General features: G+C 44.2%; 1 protein-coding gene across 1 annotated transcript in view; it reads right to left on the reverse strand.

The window, feature by feature from the left end:
* The window catches only part of AAMP (angio associated migratory cell protein), a 158082-nt gene that overhangs the window by 96613 nt on the left and 37286 nt on the right, over positions 1-24183 (reverse strand). The window contains exons 3-4 of the mRNA XM_085650021.1: positions 15522-15641; positions 748-887 (exon numbers count right to left, since the gene is read on the reverse strand). Of these exons, the coding sequence (XP_085506147.1) occupies positions 748-887; positions 15522-15641 (260 nt within the window). The remainder of the gene's footprint in view (positions 1-747; positions 888-15521; positions 15642-24183) is intronic.

Here is a 24183-nt window from a genome sequence, read left to right on the forward strand (position 1 = left end):
CACATACCCCTTGCAAATGGAACCCTCACTACCCTGTCATTCCTGAAGGGGAGGAACTGAACAAGCTGAAAAGATGGAAACGTCACTGCGGTCGATGGGGTTAACCAGAGGGCGCCACAATTCATCTACTCTTCACAAGGGACCGCTATGTAATAATGTGAATCATGTACCAGCATGACATACTGAAATGTAGGGTGCTGCTTCGATAATGCAGGTTATTTGATTGGCCTGAGACAAATGAAAGCCTGAATCGGACACAAACCTGTGACCAGAATGTCTACAGCAGGAGCTCAACTAACAACTAGTTTATCAGATCACATTAACAAGAATTATAATCTTTCTACTGTAAATAAGAATCAGAGAGGGGGATATGACGTGGAAAGAGGGCTATTCGGGGGAAAAGAGGTCATCTAGTCAAGAGATAATTCAAGAGCAGAGAGGGAAGTAACAAAAGGGAACACGCATATCAAACATCTGCTAGGGAGACCAAAGTGATACCGCTAATCCCTAATCCTAATCTCATTGCTTATGCAATGATGTAACCAGATCACTTTGTGGTTTCCTAATGAAATACAGGAAACAAAGAAGTTTATGGGGAGACCATATGTGCTGGGCAGATATAAAAGGCCTTTCTTCTCTTTTCAAAAGAGATATGGAATAATCATTCTGTAGAAACCACAGTCAAGGGAGAGAACTGCTTTCCCAACAGACTAATACACTCAAACTTCTCTGGAAGCACGTTCTTACCTCCAAGTCCCCAACTTCAAATGACCACACTTCCTGCTTAGTTTCCACGCTCCACACCTTGAGAAGGCCACTCATGTCCCCAGTAGCCACCAAGGTGGAATCATGGCTGAAGACTGCACAGGTCACCGAGTCTTTGTGACCTGGAGCCAGAAAACAATAGGCAAAAAGACACAACAGCAGATAAGACGATGACAGGATATGTGCTACACATAATCTATACTATTATTAAGGATAACATTTTACAAGCAGGCACAGAAAATATAACTCACAAAAATAGAGACCCGTGCACCAAAACAATATCAATCAAAGCTCCAATGTTTCCCATGTGGCAGGAGCGCACTCGGGGAATAGCTAATGCTATGTAGATGCTGCCAGTTCAGGAGATACAGCCTGACGCGTTTCGAGTGAAATCTCTTTTTCAAAGGCTTGTTAGTCTTCGAGGAGACCAGCGCTGAAACTCTGATGCACCGGTCCACGAGGCCCATCCAGGGCGAACATTAGTGACTCTGCACTTCCAACACCCATCTTGGTTAAAGCATGCCACACTACAAGGACCACAATTCTGTGGGAAAAGCCAGAAAAAGCTCACATGAGCAACAGCCTATCAGAAGGCAGCTGAATGTACTTAAAGGTGTGGCCTATAATGTTGTGACAAGCAGACTAACAAGCCTTTGAAAAAGAGATTTCACTCGAAACGCGTCAGGCTGTATCTCCTGAACTGGCAGCATCTACATAGCATTAGCTGTTCCGAGTGCGCTCCCGCAACGTGGGAGATAGATAGATGATAGATTGAATAGATTGAATAGATTGAATAGAATAGATAGATTGAATAGATTGAATAGATTGAATAGAATAGATAGATTGAATAGATTGAATAGATTGAATAGAATAGATAGATTGAATAGATTGAATAGATTGAATAGAATAGATAGATTGAATAGATTGAATAGATTGAATTGAATAGAATAGATTGAATAGATTGAATAGATTGAATAGAATAGATAGATTGAATAGATTGAATAGATTGAATAGATTGAATAGATTGGATAGATTGAATAGATTGGATAGATTGAATAGAATAGAATAGATTGAATAGATTGAATAGATTGAATAGATTGAATAGATTGGATAGATTGAATAGATTGGATAGATTGAATAGATAGATAGATTGAATAGATAGATAGATAGATAGATAGATAGATAGATAGATAGATAGATAGATAGATAGATAGATAGATAGATAGATAGATAGATAGATAGATAGATAGATAGATAGATAGATAGATAGATAGATAGATAGATAGATAGATAGATAGATAGATAGATAGATAGATAGATAGATAGATAGATAGATAGATAGATAGATAGATAGATAGATAGATAGATAGATAGATAGATAGATAGATAGATAGATAGATAGATAGATAGATAGATAGATAGATAGATAGATAGATAGATAGATAGATAGATAGATAGATAGATAGATAGATAGATAGATAGATAGATAGATAGATAGATAGATAGATAGATAGATAGATAGATAGATAGATAGATAGATAGATAGATAGATAGATAGATAGATAGATAGATAGATAGATAGATAGATAGATAGATAGATAGATAGATAGATAGATAGATAGATAGATAGATAGATAGATAGATAGATAGATAGATAGATAGATATATTTTTTTTGTTTGAGGCATACGAGCTGTGCACAGATCGCCATCTGGTGTTGGGCCCGGATGTTTGCACTGGTTTTTGTCTTGGAAAGTCTTTGGAAGTCACGAGGTATGTGACTTCTCCTTTAGATCATAGTGTGCATGGGCATCGGCTCCATCCTCAGATTGTTTTTTCCCGCCATCGGGCTCGGATGTGTTCTCGCGTTCCAGTTTGGAACCGTTAACGGTTTTCTCTTTCGACATGCAATCCTCCCCATCTCGACAGTATTGTTTTCGATTGCGTTTCCAGCAACACGTGACCCTTCAACTTCGAAGTCTTTGATTCCGGTCGTCGACAAAGGCCTTCGGGCCTACCCGGGCCTCATCTCCGGCTCGTGGAAAGGACGCCATTTAAAAAGTGTCCTTGATGTGGGTCGAAGTTTCCCCACACCGACCTACATGAGGTGTGCAACCTCTGCCTCTCACCGGAGCACCAGGCCAGAGACTGCCAGCTTGTGCCTCTTTCCGCTCCAAAAAGACCATCCGGGATCGACGAGCTCGAAGAACAATGGCGCGCTCGTCATCTTCAATCCCCGACGACATCTTTCAAGAGGGCGTCGATGTTCCGGAGCAGGGTCCAGTCAAGGAAGCCATCATCAGCGCCTCCGAAGCAGATGATTCCGACGTCGAAGACATCACTCCAGCTCAAAGGGCGGTGAGTATAGACGTCGACCCTGACCCACCCACCCTCTCGACACCGTCAAAAAACGCTTTGGTACCACCTCCACCTTCGGGCCCAGGTGCATGCCGAGACACTGCTTCCCATGCCCCGCCTTCGGGCCCAGTAAAGAAGCCTGGTAAGTCTTTGAGCGACTCGGGCTCGAGTCAGCCTACACTCGGTACCGAAAAGCAACATCCGGCACCAAAGAAAAAGGCGTCATCGACCTCATCCATGCCGACCGCTGCTCCCACATCGAAGCACTCGGCGTCGAAGGCTAGCACCAGTTCCTCTGCACCGACAACACCCTCGGAGCCGACTAAAAAACGCCTGCCGAAAGGCCCCGATACTTCCAAGCCGAAGACCTTGGAACCGAAAAAACAGCAACCGGTTCCAACTGATAAAGACACTTCAAAACTACACGGTTCCAAGCCTAGAACCGCTGCAGAGTCGACTCCCAAAAAACTTACGGCACAGAAGCCCTCGGCTTCGAAGGATCGGTCTCCCACAGATTAACTGTTTCGACCAGATCCTACCCAAAAGACTCTAATAAAAGATCCTAAGACTGGTCATTTAATGCTCAGCATCAAGAAAAGACCACTAGACATGCCTGCTCTGCCACCAAAGAAGGGAGACTTTGCTACCTCTCCATTACGGATTCCTTCTCCTCTTCCTCCTCCTCCTCCCCCACCACACCACTCTCCCACACCATAACCTAGCCCAATAGATGATGATGATGCATACAGACCCAGTAGAGGAGGATTTTATTATGGATACGTTTGATACCACACAATGGTCCACCTCAACCATACCCCTGCTTAAAAGGGGTCTTTAAGCATGCACCGGAGATCTTTAAAGACTCTGTCAGGGCTCGGGTCACCAACCCAAGATTAGAGAAGAAATATAAAGCTGCCCCTACTGACCCAGTATACATTAAGGGCCCCGCACCACTAGACTCCCTAGTAGTCTCTAATGCAAGGAAGAGGGCGAATTCCCAAACGTCAGGTGACGCACCACCACCAGACAAGGAATCAAAACTCCTAGACACCTCTGGCAAACGCACAGCGTCACAGGCAGCAAATATTTGGCACATTGCTAACACCCAAGCGCTCCTAGCCAGGTATGACAGGGCACATTATGACGAACTTGAGTCCATAATGCAGCACCTCCCTGACAAATATAAAAACAGGGCCAGTGAACTAATCCAAGAGGGTAAGACCATCACTAACACCTCCATTCGCTGTGCCCTAGATGCAGCAGATACCGCCTCAAGGGCAATCAACACCAGTGTCCTTTTGCGCAGGCATGCCTGGTTACGTATATCAGGTTTTATACCCGAAATACAGAGTTCTATACTCAATCAGCCTTTTGATAAGCAACACCTATTTGGACCCAATGTAGACGTATCCCTCGAAAAAATGAAAAAGGATACAGACACCGCCAGATCTATGCGAGCCTTGCAATCGCAAGCTCCGAGACGGTCCTTTCGTCGCTCATCCTTTAGAAGCACCCATCGAGGCTACTCCTCTGATAGCCCCTCCACCTCTTACAAAGCTCCCGCACAATCCACCTTTACTAGAGGTTATCAAAGGGGTGGTTACAGGGGGAATAACAGCAAAGGCATAGGCAAATACAACAACTCCCGCTCTGCCTCCACACCTACCCCATGACTTCCCTCCACTTCCCCCGACTATTCCACTCCAGTCGGGGAAGACTCCACCAATTTCTCCCTGCCTGGATAAACATCACTTCAGACAGGTGGGTCCACAAAATCATTCAATCAGGCTACTGTCTCGAACTAACAGCTACCCCCCCAAACATACCACCCAAACACCGTCCAATGTCACAAGAACATCTGTTACTGTTAAAGCAGGAGGTAATCTCCCTCCTACAAAAAAGTGCAATAGAACCAGTTCCCCTGCACCAACAAAACAAGGGAGTCTACTCCCTCTATTTTCTCATACCAAAAAAGGACCTCAGACCCCTAAACCTATACATACATTCAGACCTCTTCCACATGGTCACACTTCAGCAGGTCCTCCCTCTGCTTTCCCAGGGCGACTTCCTTCCTACTCTAGACCTCAAGGACGCCTATTTCCACATTCCCATTCACAGCGCTCACAGAAAATATCTCAGGATTCGTAGTGGACGGTCAGCACTATCAATTCAAGGTACTTCCGTTTGGAGTCACCACAGCACCAAGAGTGTGCACCAAGTGCCTGGCAGTAGTGGCAGCACATATAAAACGACAACACATACATGTTTTCCCATATCTAGACGACTGGCGTATAAAAGCCAAATCGTACAATCAGTGTGTACAATACACTCATGCCACTACTCAACAACTTCACAACCTGGGGTTCACAAATCATGCCAAGTCCCAGCTGCAACCGTCCCACACGCACAAATACCTCGGTGCCACAATAGACACCTCAAGAGCGCTCGCCTATCCCAGTCCCACCAGGATAGCGAGCATCCAAGCTCTTCTCACCAGATTCCAACCACAACACTCTCTTCCAGCTCGAGTGTTCATGCAACTCATAGGGATGATGGCCTCTTGCATATTCATAGTGCCTCATGCAAGACTCCAGATGCGTCCTCTCCAAGAGTGCTTAGCACGCCAATGGAACCAGGCTCAAGGTCAGCTAACAGATCTGGTGTTGGTAGACGGTCGTACCCATCGCTCTCTGCAGTGGTGGAACACCAAGAACCTTTCCAAAGGGCGACCGTTCCTAGAGCCAGTTCCTCAAATAGTCATGACAGCGGACGCATCCCTCTCCGGCTGAGGAGCTCACCTACTACATCACACCATGCAAGGCAGGTGGACACCTTAACAAAAGTTACTCCACATCAACCACTTGGAGTTACTAGCCATATTCCTAGCCTTAAAAGCATTTAAAAAACAAATATCAGGCAAGACTGTCTTAGTCCGCATCGACAACACGACAGCCATGTATTATATCCAAAAACAAGGCGGGATACACTCTGCAGCTCTCTCAGCTTGCACAGAGCATATGGAGGTGGGCTATATTTCAGAAGATTTTTCTCCTAGCCCAACATGTCAAAGGAGTCCAAAACACAATAGCCGATCTCTTGAGCCGTCAAACAGAACAAATCCACGAGTGGGAACTTCATCCACAAGTTCTTCAACCGTTTTTTCAGATTTGGGGGCAACCACAGATAGACCTCTTCGCCACCCAAGAAAACGCCAAATACCCAAACTTCGCCGCCAGGTATCCTCACCCATTGCCCAAAGGCAATGCGATATGGATGAACTGGTCAGGCAGATTTGCGTACGCTTTTCCGCCTCTCCCACTCATTCTGCTAGTGGTGCGCAAACTACAGCAACACTCATTAACGCTCATCCTAGTTGCTCCAACTTGGGCCAGACAGCCATGGTATACCACACTGCTGGAACTCTCAGTAGTTCCGCACCAAAAACTACACCTCTCTCCACGCCTCTTAACCCAGAACCATGGAGAGATCCAACACCCAGACCCAGCTCAGCTCAACCTAGCAATCTGGCTCCTGAAATCCTAGAATTTGGTTACCTTAACCTACCTCCTGATTGTATGAACGTCAAAGAAGCTAGACGGCCTACCACTAGCGCATGCTATGCAGTCAAGTGGAAGAGATTCGTAGTATACTGCCATAACAACGACACTAATCCCCTAGATGTGTCTATCCAACACATCATAGGCTACTTACTACATCTCCAACGATGCAACCTAGCCTATACCTCTATCAGATTGCATCTTGCTGCCATAGCAGCATATCTACAAAATAGACAGCAGCTCTCACTTTTCAGAGTACCTGCCATAAAGGCCTTTATGGAAGGACTCCAGAGAATAATTCCCCCCCAGAGTACCACCTTCCCCTGTGTGGAATTTAAACATCGTTCTCACAAGACTAATGGGGCCTCCATTTGAACCTCTACATAAATGGGAGCTACAATTCTTAACATGGAAAACTACTTTCCTCGTAGCCATTACTTCTCTACGAAGAGTTAGTGAACTACAAGCACTGACCATTCAAGAACCCTTTCTCCAGATGCATCTTAATAAAGTTGTTCTCCGAACTAATCCTAAATTCCTCCCTAATGTCATTTCCCCCTTCCACCTCAATCTGTAGAGCTGCCTGTATTCTTCTCGCAGCCACAAACAGTCGCAGAAAGAGCTCTTCACACCTTAGATGTCAAAAGAGCACTACTATACTACATAGAGAGACCAAAACCCTTTTGTAAGATCAAACAACTATTCGTGTCTTTCTCACCACCACTCAAAGGCAACCCCATATCAAAATCTGGGATAGCTAGGTGGATTGTCAAATGTATACAGATTTGTTATCATAAAGCAAAACGTACATTATCTGTTCCTCCTAAAGCCCACACTACACGAAACATAGGGGCTTCAATGGCATTTTTAGGAAACATTCCTTTAGATGATATCTGCAGAGCAGCTACATGGTCTACACCGCATACATTCACAAAACACTATTGTGTTGATGTGCAAACTAAACAGGCTAGTGTGGGCCAGGCTGTACTCAAAACACTATTTCAAACTACTGCAACAGATACTGGTGGTCGCCGCTAGGAGTGGATACTGCTTTGCAATCTATGCACAGTGTGTAATCTGCAGCTCATATGCCTCGAACGGAATATGCTACTTACCAGTATGCATCTGTTCTTGGCATGTAGAGCTGCAGATCTACACACGCCCACTCGCCTCCCCGGCTTCCTTTATCTGTTCCAGTATTATCTTACTTAGATACACCACACATGGACATCTTTCCTGTTTCTTACTTAGCTCCATCATTTCCCTGCTGGCGAAAAACAATCTGAGGATGGAGCCGATGCCCATGCGCACTATGATCCAAAGGAGGAGTCACATACCTCGTGACTTCCAAAGACTTTCCAAGACAAAAGCAAGTGCAAACATCCGGGCCCAACAACAGATGGCGATCTATGCACAGTGTGTAGATCTGCAGCTCTACATGCCAAGAACAGATGCATACTGTTAAGTAGCATATTATATATATATATATCAGGGGTTCATATGATGTGTGGATAAATAAATTGAACACTAGCAATAATGATGGAATTACAATGCCTCTACAGACATTTCAGATGGACATTTAAGGCAACAGACTAATTTTCTCACTACGAGGGTACTTTTTCCCTGCCTAAAGCCATTCCAATTCCAATAAGTGGATACAGCTTCTACAGCAGAAGCAGAACATCCAACAGCCATCAAAGAGACACACACACAGCCAACAGTGGTGTTGATTAAGAAGGCTAGCAACCCTACTGTTGGGTCAGTCTCCTGTGCAGCCTTCTAAGGATGATTCAACAGCAACTAAGGAATGTCAGGTTTTTAGTTTTTGTTATTTAACTGCTGGTAATTTGACCAGTGGACAATATTAAGTGGAACATACCTTATTTACTGTGGTGTGCATAATCCCACACATTGATACTTCTACTACATGTTCAGGATATAGAACACAACTCGAGAACAATGGGAAGAGGGGGAGGAAAAGGGTGATTTGAATCCTATTCAAGCCTCAGTTTGCCTGTTCTAAATTTAAATTTGGAGTTAGAGTTTGATGCACGTCTCAGACACACCACTAGAGGAGGCAGTCAAGATTCAAATTACTGAACAGAAAAAACTAACATAAGGATAGCCATTCAGAAACTGCTGGGCAAACAAATTAGAGTAGGGTTAGTGGGTGTATCGTGCTGATCAAAAGCAAGTTTGCACAAAGGAAGTAACTATTTTTAATCATAGACATCCGAAAAGATACACGCAAGCATCATTTATTTTTTCTAAAGTACCCTGCCATTATATATGATACTAAAGTCTTGTATTTATTGGCATCTACCTAATGTTTATTAAAATATTTATTTGGTGCCTTTGCTACCCCCACCCTTCACTTCTAGAATCTAGAGACACAATATACTCAAAACACAAAGCACCAGGTATAAACGGTACACCACTTTGACATGCATCTAGCTTCCATGGTCTGAATAAACATACTGTGTGTGTTTACAAATATTTTAAATGAAGGATTTTATTAATCAAGAGAACGGTCTTAAAAAAACATTATATGCTTGAAGTTATTCATGTAACAAAATAATATTAAATCAAAACTAATTTGTGCGCTGTGTTCTACTCCTCACATATCACAAGTTATTAGCAAAAAGCGACGATAAGGGTGTCTTCTAAGTAATCCTGAAAACTGTATCTAGAATAGTATCGGGAAAACTCGCTTCACTCTGATCATCACCCTACAGACTCTGGCATTATCGGAGGCTCAGATTAAGCTTCTCTATTTCTCTACTACTCCAAACAGCAGCCAATGAAAACACAGTAAAACAGAAAAAACATGTAAGCATACTACATATCTCATGAGGCTTTGAAACACGCCTCCAATAACAAGCAATGAACATAGTCCACAGTATACAAATTAACAAGGCACCATCTTTCTTTGCTGCTCCGCAGTCAAGAGAAGTGCTTTGTTAATTTATGCAAATTTTCGTACTTCTGCTTTGTGCAATTACGCTGCACTGATTATTCATTTGTGGTTATTGATACTGTGGTTTGATGTTAATTCAGGTTTTGTGATCATGCAACCCTGTTGCTCACGCGTCTCCCTGGTGTGTTCGGGCGCGTACAGTGTGCTTTGAGCTGTTTGCCCGTAGGCTTATACGGTGTTAAACGTAGTTTTTTTTTTTCAATTTTACATTTTGTTCATGCCCAGTTTTTCAAGTTTTTGGACCGCGACATTCCGAGCATGAGTCCGTGTCTCTCGCGCTAGACGTGCCGGTCGGGGACTGCCCCCCACCCCACCCCCCTCACTGGGAGCGAGGCGTGCTTCGCGAGCCCGTCCGGTCTGGCGCGTACGTCTCGGGAGCCTGCACGCGACCTCGCTCGCATTCACAGGCATCCCATTGACCACGCTGGGAGAAGCCTTGAATAATAGAGGGTGTGGCCGCACGCAGAAGTTCGCCGGTACCAGGCCTTTATTGCAACAGTTGGTTCTTTTCTCTATTGCTCCATTGGGACATTATTGAGGTTTTTCAGCCTAGTGAACTTTCAATATTGTTTGGCAACCCTGCACCCGATAGGTAGGCAGGGTTTTGACCCTCCATTAGTCCTAAGGGTAGGATTTTTGGTACCTTGTTGCCCGCTCTGCGCCAGTACTTGCTCCCGACTGACACCCTTTCTCAGTGAGAATTAGGGTTGGATAATAATTGACTTTCTCTCTGGAGATTTTTGTGAACTGAATATATTCTATATATGCTCTGCATAATGTCGGACTCCGGGGTCCTCGAGGAGGAATTGGCTGCCTATGGTCCTGGCGAGGACAAAGACTATTATTATGATGATTCTTTAGAGACCCTAATTGACAAATCTCTAGATAAGAAATTGGATAAGGTTCTCTCCTCAGCCTTATTACCTATCTCGCAACCCCTTGACAAATTAATGGGTCCTCCCTCCCTTCCCCCCTCAGGGAACCCTACCTCTTCCCCCCCCACCCCCCCTTCCTCCCTCCGAGCCACCTGGCCTCCCTTGGCCCAATGTCTAGATGTATTCTAAACTCAAGAAGGCTCAAGATATTCATGTAGAGACTCACCCAGGCCTGCCGGCACCTGACCCTTCGCCCCTCTGTGCTCATTTCTCTTAGAGACACGAACACCGATACAGATCCTTCCCAGGAGTCATGCCCACGCAAACGCGCCAAGAAGCGCAAGCATTCTCAATCCTCCGTCCAACCTTCCCCCATCACTTTTGATTCCTCTGCCATTGTTCACACCCGCTCCTCTTATTGGGCTCCCGCCCCAGCGGTGGCGGATTATATGCAGAATAATATGCGTAAGAGTTTTGACAAGGAGGTTCAAGCCCAGCTCCGTTCAGAATGCCCTCGCCCCGATCTCGCCAATAAGACCGCTTCACCCGAAATGGACTCTTCAATGCAAACTTTCCTCAAAAAAATACAAAAAAGATCCTAAGAAGGGCATTGATCGAGCCTTTAAGGCATGCCAAGATAAGCTCCTAGTTGTGTCCGGCCCTTTGACAAAGATTTTGGAGTTAGCGCTGGATGCGCAAGAGACCGGAGGTGCGATTCACCCAGAGGTCCTGGCAGGGTGGACGCAGCATGCAAGCTGTCTTTTAGACAATGCTAATTGCGCTTTGTCACCGGAAATCAGTCCTCCTTCGAATCAACCCACAATTGGTGGAGCTAGCTGCAGCGGAACTGGGCCCTTTAGCTGAAGGGCAATTATTTGGTGACCGATTTGTAAAGGACATTGCCAAGTTTGTGAATACATTTATTTCACTAGAGAAATCACAGTCTTCCCTAAAAAGGGTGCTGCATCCCCTCTCTGGCAGGGCCGGTCGTGGCAGAGGACGCTAGGCCGGCCGCTTCACCCCACAGGGTCCTCGACGTGGCTACGCCCCCAGGCATAGAGGTTACACAGGAGCCGGACCAAGCCGGATTTTATCCCTCCATATCCCATGGTTTCAGAAGCAGATACAATCGGAGAATCAACAGGGGCTTCAGAAATAACGATGCCCAAGCCTCAGGTAATTCTCCCGTCTTTTCCTGCAATTCCACTGGGAGACAGATTGTTGCAGTTTCTGATCAATTGGCACAAGCTCACGTAAGATGCGTGGGTTATACACACAGTGCAAGGCTATCAGATAGAGTTGGTCGATGTGCCGGCTCAGGCCACCCCTCCTCCCACTCACCGTTTTTCCCTATGAGAGCAAACTTTTATAGACTCAGAGCTTCAGGAACTTTTGACCAAGCAGGTCATTGCTGCGGGGCCCTTCGTGGCGGAAGGGGTTTGCAGCAACGTCTTCTTGGTAGAAAAGAAAGGGGGAGGTCAGAGGTTAGTGTTGAACCTCAGAGAATACAATCCCTTTGTGGTCTACCGACATTTCAAAATGGAAGGGATTCACCCGTTGAGAGACCTGTTAGAAAACGATTGGATGGTCCGGTTGGACTTAAAAGATGCTTATCTCACGGTTCCCATTTGCCCCTCCCATCAGAAATTCCTCCAATTCCAAAGGAAGGGGCAATGGTTCCGGTATCTGTCTCTTCCCTTCTGTCTATCCTCAGCCCCTTGGGTCTTCACCAAACTCATGAAGCATGTGATCAATCGCTCAGAGAAATGGGAGTTCGCATGATCATGTATCTAGATTACATGCTCCTTTTAGCGCAAGATCCTGTGCTCCTTCTCACATTTAAAATGGACGATGTCTCTCCTAGAAGACCTCAACTTTGTTGTAAATCTAAAGAAGTCTATGATAGCCCTGTCGCAACTGGTGGCCTTTCTGGGCTTTCAGATAAACCGTGTCGGCACAATTGCTTCTTCCGCCTTACAAAATAAAATCAATCAAGAGGGAAATTCGCTCGACACTTTTCCTTTTCCTTATGATCCCTAGCAAGGATTGTGGGTCCTCTGGCACCGTCAATTCAGGCCATTTTTCTGGGTCCTCTGCACTACAGAGCATTGAAATGCCTAAAGATTCATTATCTACAGAAGCGGTTCTCTTACGATCATCTCATTGCACTATCACCAGACGTTCAAGACGAGCTTCAATGGTGGCTAGAACACATGGAAGCATGGAATGGCAAGGCCATTTTCAGAGCTTCTCCTGATCTTATCATAGAAACGGACGCCAGTCGCTGGGGTGCAAGATGTGGAGAGTTCGCCACTGGCGGAAGAGTTACAACTACACATAAATTGTCTAGAGTTGTTAGCCGGCTCATTTGCCATAAGATCGATCTCACCTCAGAAGCGCAATTGTTGCATCCTTCTTAGGATGGACAATGTGTTAGCAGTGCGATATATAAATCACCTGGGTGGAACGAGGTCTTGCTTCCTTGCCAACATTGCGAGGGAGTTTTGGCACTTCCGCCTCTCCCTGAAGATCAGAGTAGTGGCAGAATATATCCCAGGCAAGGGAAATCTGGTGGCGGATTGGAACTCTAGGTTCCTCAGGCACTTCAGCGACTGGAGGTTGCATCCTTCAGTGTTCTTGCAGATCACGACTATTTGAGGACCGTGTCGGATAGACCTCTTTGCCTCTCGCCTCAATGCCCAGCTTCCCCCGTTTTACAGCTGGAGGCCGGATCCAATGGCGATGGGCACGGATGCCTTCTTACATCATTGGGGTCCTCATAGGAATTATGCGTTTCCGCAGTTTGCATTAATTCCCAGAGTAGCTGCTCAGATCAGGCATCAGGTGATCCTAGTCACACCTTTGTAGAAGACACAGTCGTGGTTTCCAACGCTTCTGGAGCTGTCTGTGGATCTTCTGTTTCAGTTACCCTCTTTCCCGATGATTCTCCAGGACCCAGTGGGCTCCCCACATCCTCTGGTCCTGCTGAACCAGTTACCTCTCATGGTCTGGAAGCTCTCCGGCGACATGACCGCATTGAAGGCCTTTAATAGGCGGCTGCCGATTTTATACAACAGGCTTGGGCTCCATCCACCCGCAAACGATATTCTGCATCATGGAAACGATGGGTGGGTTGGTGCCTTGAACGACAGGTGGATCCCGTGGGATCTGGTTTAAAAGATATTCTTAATTTCCTATCAGAGTGTGCAGGTCAGGGCTTGTCATATAGGACGGTAAATAATTTCAGATCCACGCTCTCAGGGGGCATGATTATATCGATGGGAAACCTGCTGGTGTTCATCCATTAGTTTGTAAACTTTTGAAAGGTATTAGAGTGTCACGACCTATAAAACCCAGATATACTACTTTATGGGATGTGTCCAAGGTTCTGGGATTATTAAGCATGGCCTGACAAAGATTTGTAATGAAACAGTTACCAGCTAAACTCACTATGTTATTGCGCCTCATTTCATGTCGCAGAGTCTGATGTTCATGCTCTCGATTTGGCTGGCAGAATTTTTTCTCCCCAAGGTGTTTCCTTTGTCATTTCCAGGAGGATGAAAACGATGTCACGTTCAGTTGAGTATCCTGCTTTTCCTCATAATAAAACGTTGTGTTTTGAGATGTTTAAAGATGTATGAGGAACGTACTTTGAGTCACAGGGCCAACCCTTTAGGGCCCTTGCTTTTAGCTATTCAGAAATCCTTCAAACCCGTTTCATCGACCACGTTGGCCCGGTGGGTTAGATGGGTTATGGCGGAAGCCGGTATTGATGTGGCTGTGTTTGGTGCACATTCTGCCAGAGGCGCTATGGCGTCTAAAGCTTTTATTATTTGTTCTCGTCTAGAAGATAGTCTAAAGGCTGCGGATAGGTCTTCAGATTCAGTGTTTAAAGTGTTTTATTACAAACCGATACCTCATGTTTCGTCTGTTGTTGTTGGTCAGCTTTGAACCCGCATAATCTGAGCCTCCGGTCCTGCATAAGAATACAACATTTTCCAGCATTCGCGACAAGAATATTTGATTCTATTAAGGACACGGAGGCGAGGATTATCCCACCCATTAGGACAGGTAAGATTTTCACTGTCAAGTTGATTTATCATGCATAAGTTGTATGTTATTCCCTCCCTGGCATTATAGGGTTTTTTGTGCTCTATGCTCAAAATTGTTTCTGATTTTCTGGAGCGGATTCCACACAGATTTAATTCTGTGTTGCGGTAGGACTAGGAAGTCTTCGCCTTGGATGCCAGTTTGATGTTGGAACCTTGTTGGAGATGCTCTCCGTTGAGAGTTTGGTCTGTTCTTTATCTATTTAACTTTGGACTTTACAGCTGCGTTTCGCAAAGAAAGAGGAAGTTAAGATGGTGCCTTGTTAATTTGTATACTGTGGACTATGTTCATTGGTTGTTATTGGAGCCGTGGTTCAAAGCCTCATGGGATATGTAGTATGCTTACATGTTTTTTCGGTTTTACTGTGTTTTCATTGGCTGCTGTTTGTAGTAAAGAAATAGAGAAGCATAATACTCGCCTCTGTGTCCTTAATAGTATCAAAAATTATTTTCGCGAATGCTGGAAAATTTTGTATTCTACACTGTCTTCACCATCAACACCTTCTGCCTCACCAACAAGAAAAGCACTTAAGCACTTTGTTGCAAAATAAAGCCCTGTGTAACTATCCAGCTCACTAAATACTACCCTAAGTTCTGAGACGACACTTCAAGTGGAAAGTTAGATACTGCTTTCCAGCCAAAATTCTACGAAACAGCCTTCCAGCCAACATCCACCACAAAGAAAAAACACCGGCATTTGAAAAGAAACTGAAAAAAGCATCTTCTAACCACATCTCTTTTTCTGTGAGGAAGCACCGAGGAGGAATTCAGATGGCAGTGTCCTGCTTGTTCACTCGTGAATATCACAACAAATCAAGAAAACTCAAAAGTTTGCATGAAAACCAGCAATGCCACCTCCAGGATGTCTGGAAAAGAAATTACCTGAACATTCGAAAACGAGCTCCCCGTCACTTACACGCCACACGAAGGCCTGGTCGTCCTCACCGCCTGTTACTGCCAGGGCACTCTGTTGGGGGTCCAGGCTCACACAGAACACGGAGGCTGTCAATGGTTAGGAATAAAAGACAGGTCTATTAGAGAAATCAGCCTAGAATTCCCAGAAGTCTGCTTGAGTTACAAGAGTCACTCATTGCCACACTGGTCTGCACTTCGTTTTACAGGAAAAAAGATCTAATGTAAGTAAAGGATAAAAATACTTTAACATGAACCACTGGTAATTACTGTGGATTAATTCCGCTGTTTTAGTGCCTCTGTGTCACAAGAGACATTGAACCAAAATACAGAAGTAGCACTGGTATAGCCAGACATCTGCTGCCAAGCTTACTGTACCTCAGGGGTTCGAGCTTCACCTCAGGTATGCATCCAAAACACACCTGTGGTTACATGTTCTCAGAGCAGTTCAGACAACAGTGTACCCAAATCGGTAATCACAGCTACACAAACCAAACAATACTAAACATTTCAACACCTTAAAAGCACACATGTACACGTAACCTTAATCGCACGCACAAAAGATGCACCTCCTCAAACAGAAGACAGTCAGTGACTGAATACTGAGGATCAGGGAGTGGATATACATAAAATCAGATAGTGTATGTAAATGGCAGCACAGCTCTCTTAGTGTGATACAACATATGGTGGGTCCAAATAAACCAATAAAAGGGAGCAAGAGTAAATGGTAAGTACCCACAGTAATTACTAGTGATTTAGAATCATTTATGCGTTTTGCCTGTCCGCCCATGACAAACACAAGTTTGAGAAGCTAGGAGAGCAGATGATATGCAAGCAGTTTCAACCCAGTGGTCAATAATGGGGCAGACCTTTGGATACTCGTTTGGCAAATGAAGTAACAAAGGCACACAAAAATGAATGGATCACGTCACAGAATTTGTCAAATGTGAAAGCCATGATTGCAACCAGTCTTCTGGTTCTACAGTAAGTGTTCTGCTTTTAAATCTAGGGTCACCCTTTATAAACGTAAATAAATTAAGCGCTTGGGTAGATTCCTCATTCAAAGGGGTTATTGAAGCTTGCAGGAAATATAGACCACTCTCCCTCTCATCCATGAAATGCTAAGGATACCCACTATGCAGGTACCTCGACATAGCAGTGTCCTGGGAGACAAAGACACTCGGCCAAGACAGACTTTCAGATACCCGAGAAATCACAGATGAGACACTAAAATATACTTTCTCTTTATAAATGTGAACTCTAAGCGTGCTGCAAGATAACTGCCAACAGATAAATTCACGCATTTTGGAAATAAGGAACAGAGAAACCCTCTCATATCCTTATACTAAATAAATCATTACATTTAACATAGTACTTACCCGAAAGTGTGCAATCCTACAGGTTACATCTCCACAAACATGAGTTGTCTTATTTAAGCATACATTGAGTGTAGCAGTATATAAACAATCATCATTAATATCTGCGACGACCTAAGAAGAAAGAAGACACACTGCAGCACAAGACAAAAGACAAAAGCTGCCTTGGCCATAGCCTTACTGGCCTGTCTCCAGCTTCGATGACCCTGCGACCAGTCTTGCAAAAACGACCTCAAAAACCCCTGGGAGGACTGTTGTCTTCAACACAGACTCCAAATCTCCTGTGGACAGAGAACCTGTCCAGAAGAAATCAACAACAAATATTTAGGATCCAGGCAGATCCGAGCCCCCAGCCCACTCTGCACCAGACGCCCACGGACCAAGTCTGAGTGGCTAACCTGTGCAGTGAAGTCTTCCCGGCGATCCAGACCTTCTGTCCAGCATTGGCTGACCTCTCCTGCCATTCAGGACCACACCTGCAGTGTGAAACCAGAAGCTCTGCCTCCGACCTGCTCCAGTAAGAAGATTCAGACATCCAGAGGCATCCCTGCACCCAAAGCTCCTGGGCCTTGGTGAGCTGAACCGACGTTGCCCATGCAACCCAACTTACCTCTGCTGCTGTTGGTCTTCCTCCGGTGCCCCGCCTGTAGCCTCTTTTACATCAAGAAAATCCTTGTTGAGTAGCATTGGGCGCCGGACGTCAAATGTGCACCCTGCACTCGGCCGATCCTGTGGCGCCAGTGGTGTATGTTTGGTGCTGGTTTGTGCCCGTGCTTGTGCTAACCCCCAAAGCCTGGCCCATGCAACCGATTTGTTTACCTGCAAGCAGTGTGGCTCCAGGCACACTCCATTCTATTGGAAGGCATTGGGTCAAACTCCGATTTGGACCTCTGTACCCGGCCACCCCTATGCCGCTGGTGGTGCAGTTTTGGCAGCTACCTGACCCTTGCTTACTTTTGACTACAAAGACTGAATTTAAGTTTGATACTCACCTGTTTAACTGCACTATTGTTTTACCTATAGGATAATATTGGACAGTTTGAAAAAGGCGTCGATTTTTTAAAGTAAAACGCATGTTTAATTTAAAACGTACTTACCTTCTTACAAAGGCCTGGGTCTTAAAATAAAGTACAAAGTATAATTTTATAAAATTGGTCTTGGTTTCCTACTTGAGTCGAATGTCCCTTATTGATTATGTGTGCCAAATAAATGTCTTACAGTCCTCTGTGATATGCCTAAGGCTGTTCGCCCACTAATAGAGATCTCGGGGTTTTGCATTGAGCCCTGTACACTTTTGGGGAACCCCTGGACTCTGTGTGCACGGTATTATCAACTAGTGGCATACCATATACAGAGCCAGCTTCCTACACTGTGGCATTAAGTGAGAGTAAGGATTAAAGCTAGAGGCTCTAGATACATTACAGGATGAAAACAGTGGTTAGTAAACCATATATTGATTGAAGCAGTATTCCCTCACATTTGCGATTACTAAACAGGAGAATAAAAGAATTCACTGGAAATAACATGAATATAAAAGGAGTCATGTATTTTTTAAGTCAAGATGAGGTCTCACCGCCCAGAATTGCAATAGCAGTATATTGCATTAGGACACACAGTCGAAAGAGGCTACAGACCACTCAGAACGAAATAACATAACAAGCACATCAAAAAATAATAGGAAGCCACAAAGAGAGAAGGAGCAATACCAACAAAGAACTTATAGAAATGATAAAAGCAATAGGCAAGAAGAGCAAGGCCAGGAAAAGAGAATAAGTGGTTCAGAAAGGAATTAAACCAAAATCAGTGACGATTCTCCCACCCCAATTGCTAATAGGCGTTGGGAGTACAACATCATGAGAAACCGTGCTGAAAGGTCTAATAAAATCAAGGCGGCACTAAGAACAAGATCTATGGTCGTCTTAATAGATTCTGTAATTTCCAATAGGGCAGTTTCCGTGCTATGGCATGATCTAAAACCAGATTGAGAGGGCTGTAGAAGTCCATGCCTCCCAAGAACTCAGAGTTGAGTATTGAGGATTTTTTCAAACTTTTTTAAGGCAGCTGGTAAGAGAGAGAGATGGGTCTTAAATTTAAGAGAACCGAAATGTTTGCATTTGGTTTTATAAAAATCCTTAGGAACCATGCTGAACTGCAAGGAGGAACTAAACAAACCAAGATAAACTAGGCAAATGGTATCCACAATCTGAGAATGTGTGGGGGACACAGCTCTAGGGCCAAGCCAGATTTGCACTTCAAAAGTAAGCTTCCAGCACCTCCCAAAGAGCTTACATTCTGTTGGTATCAAGGAGTTAAGAGACGGTTCAGTGGTACCAGCAAAATTTAATGGCAGTAGATTCATCAGATTCCTAATGATTGTACCTACAACAAAAACATCACTCAACCTAGAGCATAGGTTTAAGTTAGCTTCAGGAGGCAGGCCGAATACATTGAGATCCGTAGAGAGAGATACAATTTTAGAGATCTCCCTTGGACTATTATTAGCCTCACTTATATTTTTGAAAGGCCTAGAAAAATCATAAAAATGTAACTAGACCTGCAGGTCTAGTGACTTGAATATTGTTCTAACTGTATTGTACTTGACCCGTAAACTGGTCTCATTATGCCATCTTAGGCAAATTATGTTGCAGAGACACATTTTTCTTTATTATCACATATGAAAGCACCTTCCAATATGCGAGCTCAGCATTTCTGCTGTAGAAAAAAAACCTATTCGGTTTGATTTAATAGATTAAATGTTTACTCCATGCATATTAGGAATCTAGCCCACATACAGGGTTCACATGACCCCTGACTTTCCTCTTAGTTTACTAATAGCATTGCCATCAGAGTGGGGGCAGGCATGTTTATCAGTTCATCCTTAAAAACTAATTTTTAATAAATATTTTACTAAAGCAAGAGGTAGTAGTGCACTGATATTTACAGAAACCACATTTTCCACTGATATGGCCAAAAACGTTCCCAGTAACAGGCAGACTTACTTATAAAACTAAATAGTGTATAAACAATAATCTGTATAATTTGGGTTTCAGTAAACATATTTATCATTTGCACATCACCCACTAAGGTGTCCTGATTGGTTTTCATTGTACTAAAATATTTTTTTCATCACACAGAATTACAAATCAAAGGCTCTCATATCTACTGAAATTTATGTTGAAATGTTTGAACAGTTCACTCATTGGCTATAAAGTTTTCAGTTCGCTTTACAAAATCCTTGAACTTTGCATTCAAGCCAAATAAAAGCAATTGTAGATGTAACCGGAGTTTTGACCTCTGTCTCTGAACAGAGAATAAACGTGACAAGATAAAAACAATATTTGAAGGCCTCATTAAAGCTCCTTCGCCTCATGAATGAACAGAACATCTGTTTTTTTTTAAATCTGACTCACCATAATGAGTGGGCAGGTAGATTTGTCGAGGCTGTTGGATTATAAATTTCTCCAAGCAACTATTAGACTTTTATGATATTTGCTTACGGCTCGTTTATAAAATAATGTATCATGATTCTTATAGTGCTGTTCCTGGTTTTCTAACCTTCTACAATATTTTCTTTCCAGGGAGTGCTCAGGGGAAAACCAGTGGACCAATGAGGAGCACCTCTGTTTCATGAGAATTTTTTCCGAGGCCACATTATCGGTGGAAGGTGTTTCTCAAAATGAACATACTTTAGATGTAATCTGAAGGTGGGAAAGTGGCGGCTTGTGCCAACAAGCTCAGCTTTGAGGTTTAAGTGAGGAAGAATAAGCATTTTCACTATGCTCATCATGTTTTTAAAAAATAGACTTACAGGCTAGGATAATGTGTTAAATGTGAAACATGAATCAAGGAATCAAGGATTTCAATACAAAAATATGGCAAAGATAGTTCACGGCCTCAACGTGTAATTTTTGTTGTATGTATGTGTTACATAACACCAAAGTGTCGACTTCCTTGTGGAGAAGCCCGGTGAAAGTAGGAGTACCGCAGGTCATTCCTTTGGACATAAAGCACAGGGGAGGCAGACAAGCATCGAGAGCTTATGTTTTAACACAAGGGCACAAAAAAGGGAATCACAAGTCCAGCAAGAGTGCATCCAGTACCACCGCCAACAGGGAGTAGAGCTGCTGCTTACAATGCACTCCTATGCACAACACTCCCGTCTTTTTTCCAATTGTTTGCTTAAGCAATCATCAACTTCTCATTAAATCTTTTCTGTCTCATCTCATGTCACTACCATATTTCGCCAATTTTAAAATTCCATCTATACTCCGTCTGCTGACATCTCAATCTGCGGAATGTAATTACTAATATCTGGCCTAAAACTATTCACAAAAGCAAACAAAATTCTTCTGGCCCAATCTCTTTCAGGATCTTCAACTCCAATATGTCTCCTGAAAATCTCTCATAAAAAGGCATGCATTGACTCTTTCGGCTCCTATGAAGTTCTCAAAATTGAATTCCAATTTATATCCTCTTCAGGAACTCATTATTTGCTCAATTAAATTGTTAAGATGGGCTCGCAATATAATTAAACCCATCTCTCTATCTTCATCAGGTGTCAAGTCCATTGAATAATTTTGTTTATCATTCTTCATCTTGCTGATCTCAACCTCCAATTCATCAGCTAATTGTTCTAATTTATCATGTGTTTCATTTGCACATCTGGCTGCTTCTTTGATAAAGTATCACATCTCATCAGCACTGTAGTCAATAATCTATTTGAGTCAACATTTCCTGCAACAATTAACCAAATTCAATTTTTAAAATGTCAATATTAATTTATTTATGAACTTCTACAACTACCAGTGTTCTCACAGGTGCGGCAGCTTCAGTCTGTACTTCCAATTGTGCATCTCCACTCATGCTATGTAAATCAGACATAACTGTCGGTGCACTTGCTGCCACAACAATAGTAGTAGAGCACTGTACAACTGCACCATCATCTCCCCCAGTCCCCTTATCAGGCCCTAAACGAGTCCCACTGGTTTCCCCTGATCTTGCTTTGTATGGAGAAGGTCTAGAATCCAAAATCTCATAAAAAACGTATTCTCATCATCGGAATCAATATTCTGCGATGCCTTTTTATTTATTTTTATCTTTGCCATTATTCTCACTAGTGATAGCAGGAAATGTTTTTACACATACTATCATATCCTGCCTCCAACTCTTTTCCTGCCGATTCATTTTACCCTCTAGCCAATGTTTAAATGAGCTTTTCACTTGCTTTGTTGCTTTCTTTCTCGGTTGCCACGCAATCCCATTTATTAAGTACCTCAAACTGTGCAAGTCAAGACATCGGCTGCATGTTATACATGGTCTGCCTTAATAAATCTAGCTTCCTGGGGGGTGCTAGAGAGCCCCCAGCAAGATGGTCGCACTTTAGTGCCGCTCTGCTAGCCAAGGGACATTATCCACTGCATATCCTGCAATCTGACTATGACCCCAGTTGGAAAGGAATATAGCTAGCAAGCAGCAGACAAATCTGCCCCAATATTGCCACCCTTTGCAAGACTTTGACCGATTTGTGCTCGGCCGGCCAAGAAGCTCTGCAAAGAAGGCTGCTAAGTGCGATCCGGAAGGAACTTGCAGCGGTGGCTGGGGAGTGTGGCGTGCCTACCCTGGCGTTCACCCTTTGCGTCTGGCAGCTCTCAGGAGATCTGAGCTCGGGCTGGGAGCGGTGCAGCATGCCCAGCCTGGAGCTTGCTTACAGCGTTTGGCAGGCCGTGAAGGTCTCGAATGAAGGTATCTCCAGCAGGCGGTGGTGGACTGAACGGAGTGCTCTGTGCCCTGTGGTAAGTACGTATGTTACAACTAGACACTGCCCCAGAGACTTGATACCTGGCAGGTGCTTTCAGCCAGGGGGCCCTGGAGAACATACTGCATAACTGAAGGAGAGAGTTGCGCTGGGGCCCAGCCACCCAACTGCCCAGCTGCAGCCTACTCTGCTCTACTAGACGGCAATTCAGCACTGCATAAAGGTCTGAGCATATTTTTTGGGGCTGAGCTTGCACTTGAATTACTCCTAAGTGCAAAACTACCACCATAGCGGGCATGCTATCCAACCCCCGGCTCTAAAACTAGCAGAGACACACACTAAAGAATAAAATGGTCTGCCTATTGAATAGCTGGGTATCCCGGTTTGACCTCACACCGCATAGCATAGTGCCTGCCTGCCCATATCTTCCCAGAGACGTGTGCAATTTGGAATAGGGAACACAGACTGTGGACATCCTTGCCTCACATTTGAGGCAAAATGCACAATAAAGCCCTCAGGCGAGAACTCTGCAAACCTGATGCAAGCAACCACAATGCCGAATAAGACAGCCCTCGCAACTACGCTGCACGCCATGCAGCAAAGCCTGGCTTCCATTGATGGGAAAATAGACACTCAACCTATGCACTGACCACATGTCAGCAAAACTAGATAAGCAGACAGCTTGCATTACCTCGGCAGAACAACACACATCTGATGCGGAGAATGAGTTGCAAACAGTATTCACCAAGTGCTTAGATATGGAAAAAGTATTCACAGTGATCAGAGTGAAAAAAGAAGTCCTGGAAGCGCGCTCATGCCATAAAAACTTGTGTATCATGGGAATCTCTGAATCCACCAACACTGGTAAGGTTGAACAGTATGTGGAAGCTATCTTGATATCTCTGTTTGTTGAGGATAAACTCTCTAACCTGCCTGTGGTGGAGCGAGCTCACAGCTCTCTGATGGCGCGTCCGCCACAGAGACCTCCTCCACGCACCTTCAAAGTGAAGCTTCTAATTTATAGGGATTGTGATGCAGACCTTTGACAGGCCAAGAAAAAGAAAGCCCTCGACTACCAAGCCAACAACGTTGCTTTCTTTCCGGATTTTACTGCTGCTGTGCAGGCAGCTCAGAGAGAATATTTTCCTGTCAAGCGACAACTACAAATAGTGGGCATAGCCTACGCCATGCTCAATCCAGCACCCCTTCACACCGAACACCACGGTCAAAAGAAAATATTCACGACCTCTAAAGCAGCATCCAAGCACCTGAAAATACTCACCAAGCGGCGGGATGACTCACAGGATTCTGCAATGGAAGAAGAACAATAACAACTATTGCCCCCCCTGCCTGCTACTACATCCAGTGCTTGGACACAATGCTAAGATGTAAACACACAGCACCGAACAAGAAGTCCAGGCAAAGAAACCTATCACCCAAGTTTGAATCATTCTACCTCCTCCCCCAATTAACATTAAAGTGCCATGACCAGATTGCTGAC

Source organism: Triturus cristatus, chromosome 3_2 (genome assembly GCF_964204655.1).
Source record: "Triturus cristatus chromosome 3_2, aTriCri1.1, whole genome shotgun sequence".
Lineage (NCBI taxonomy): Eukaryota > Metazoa > Chordata > Amphibia > Caudata > Salamandridae > Triturus > Triturus cristatus.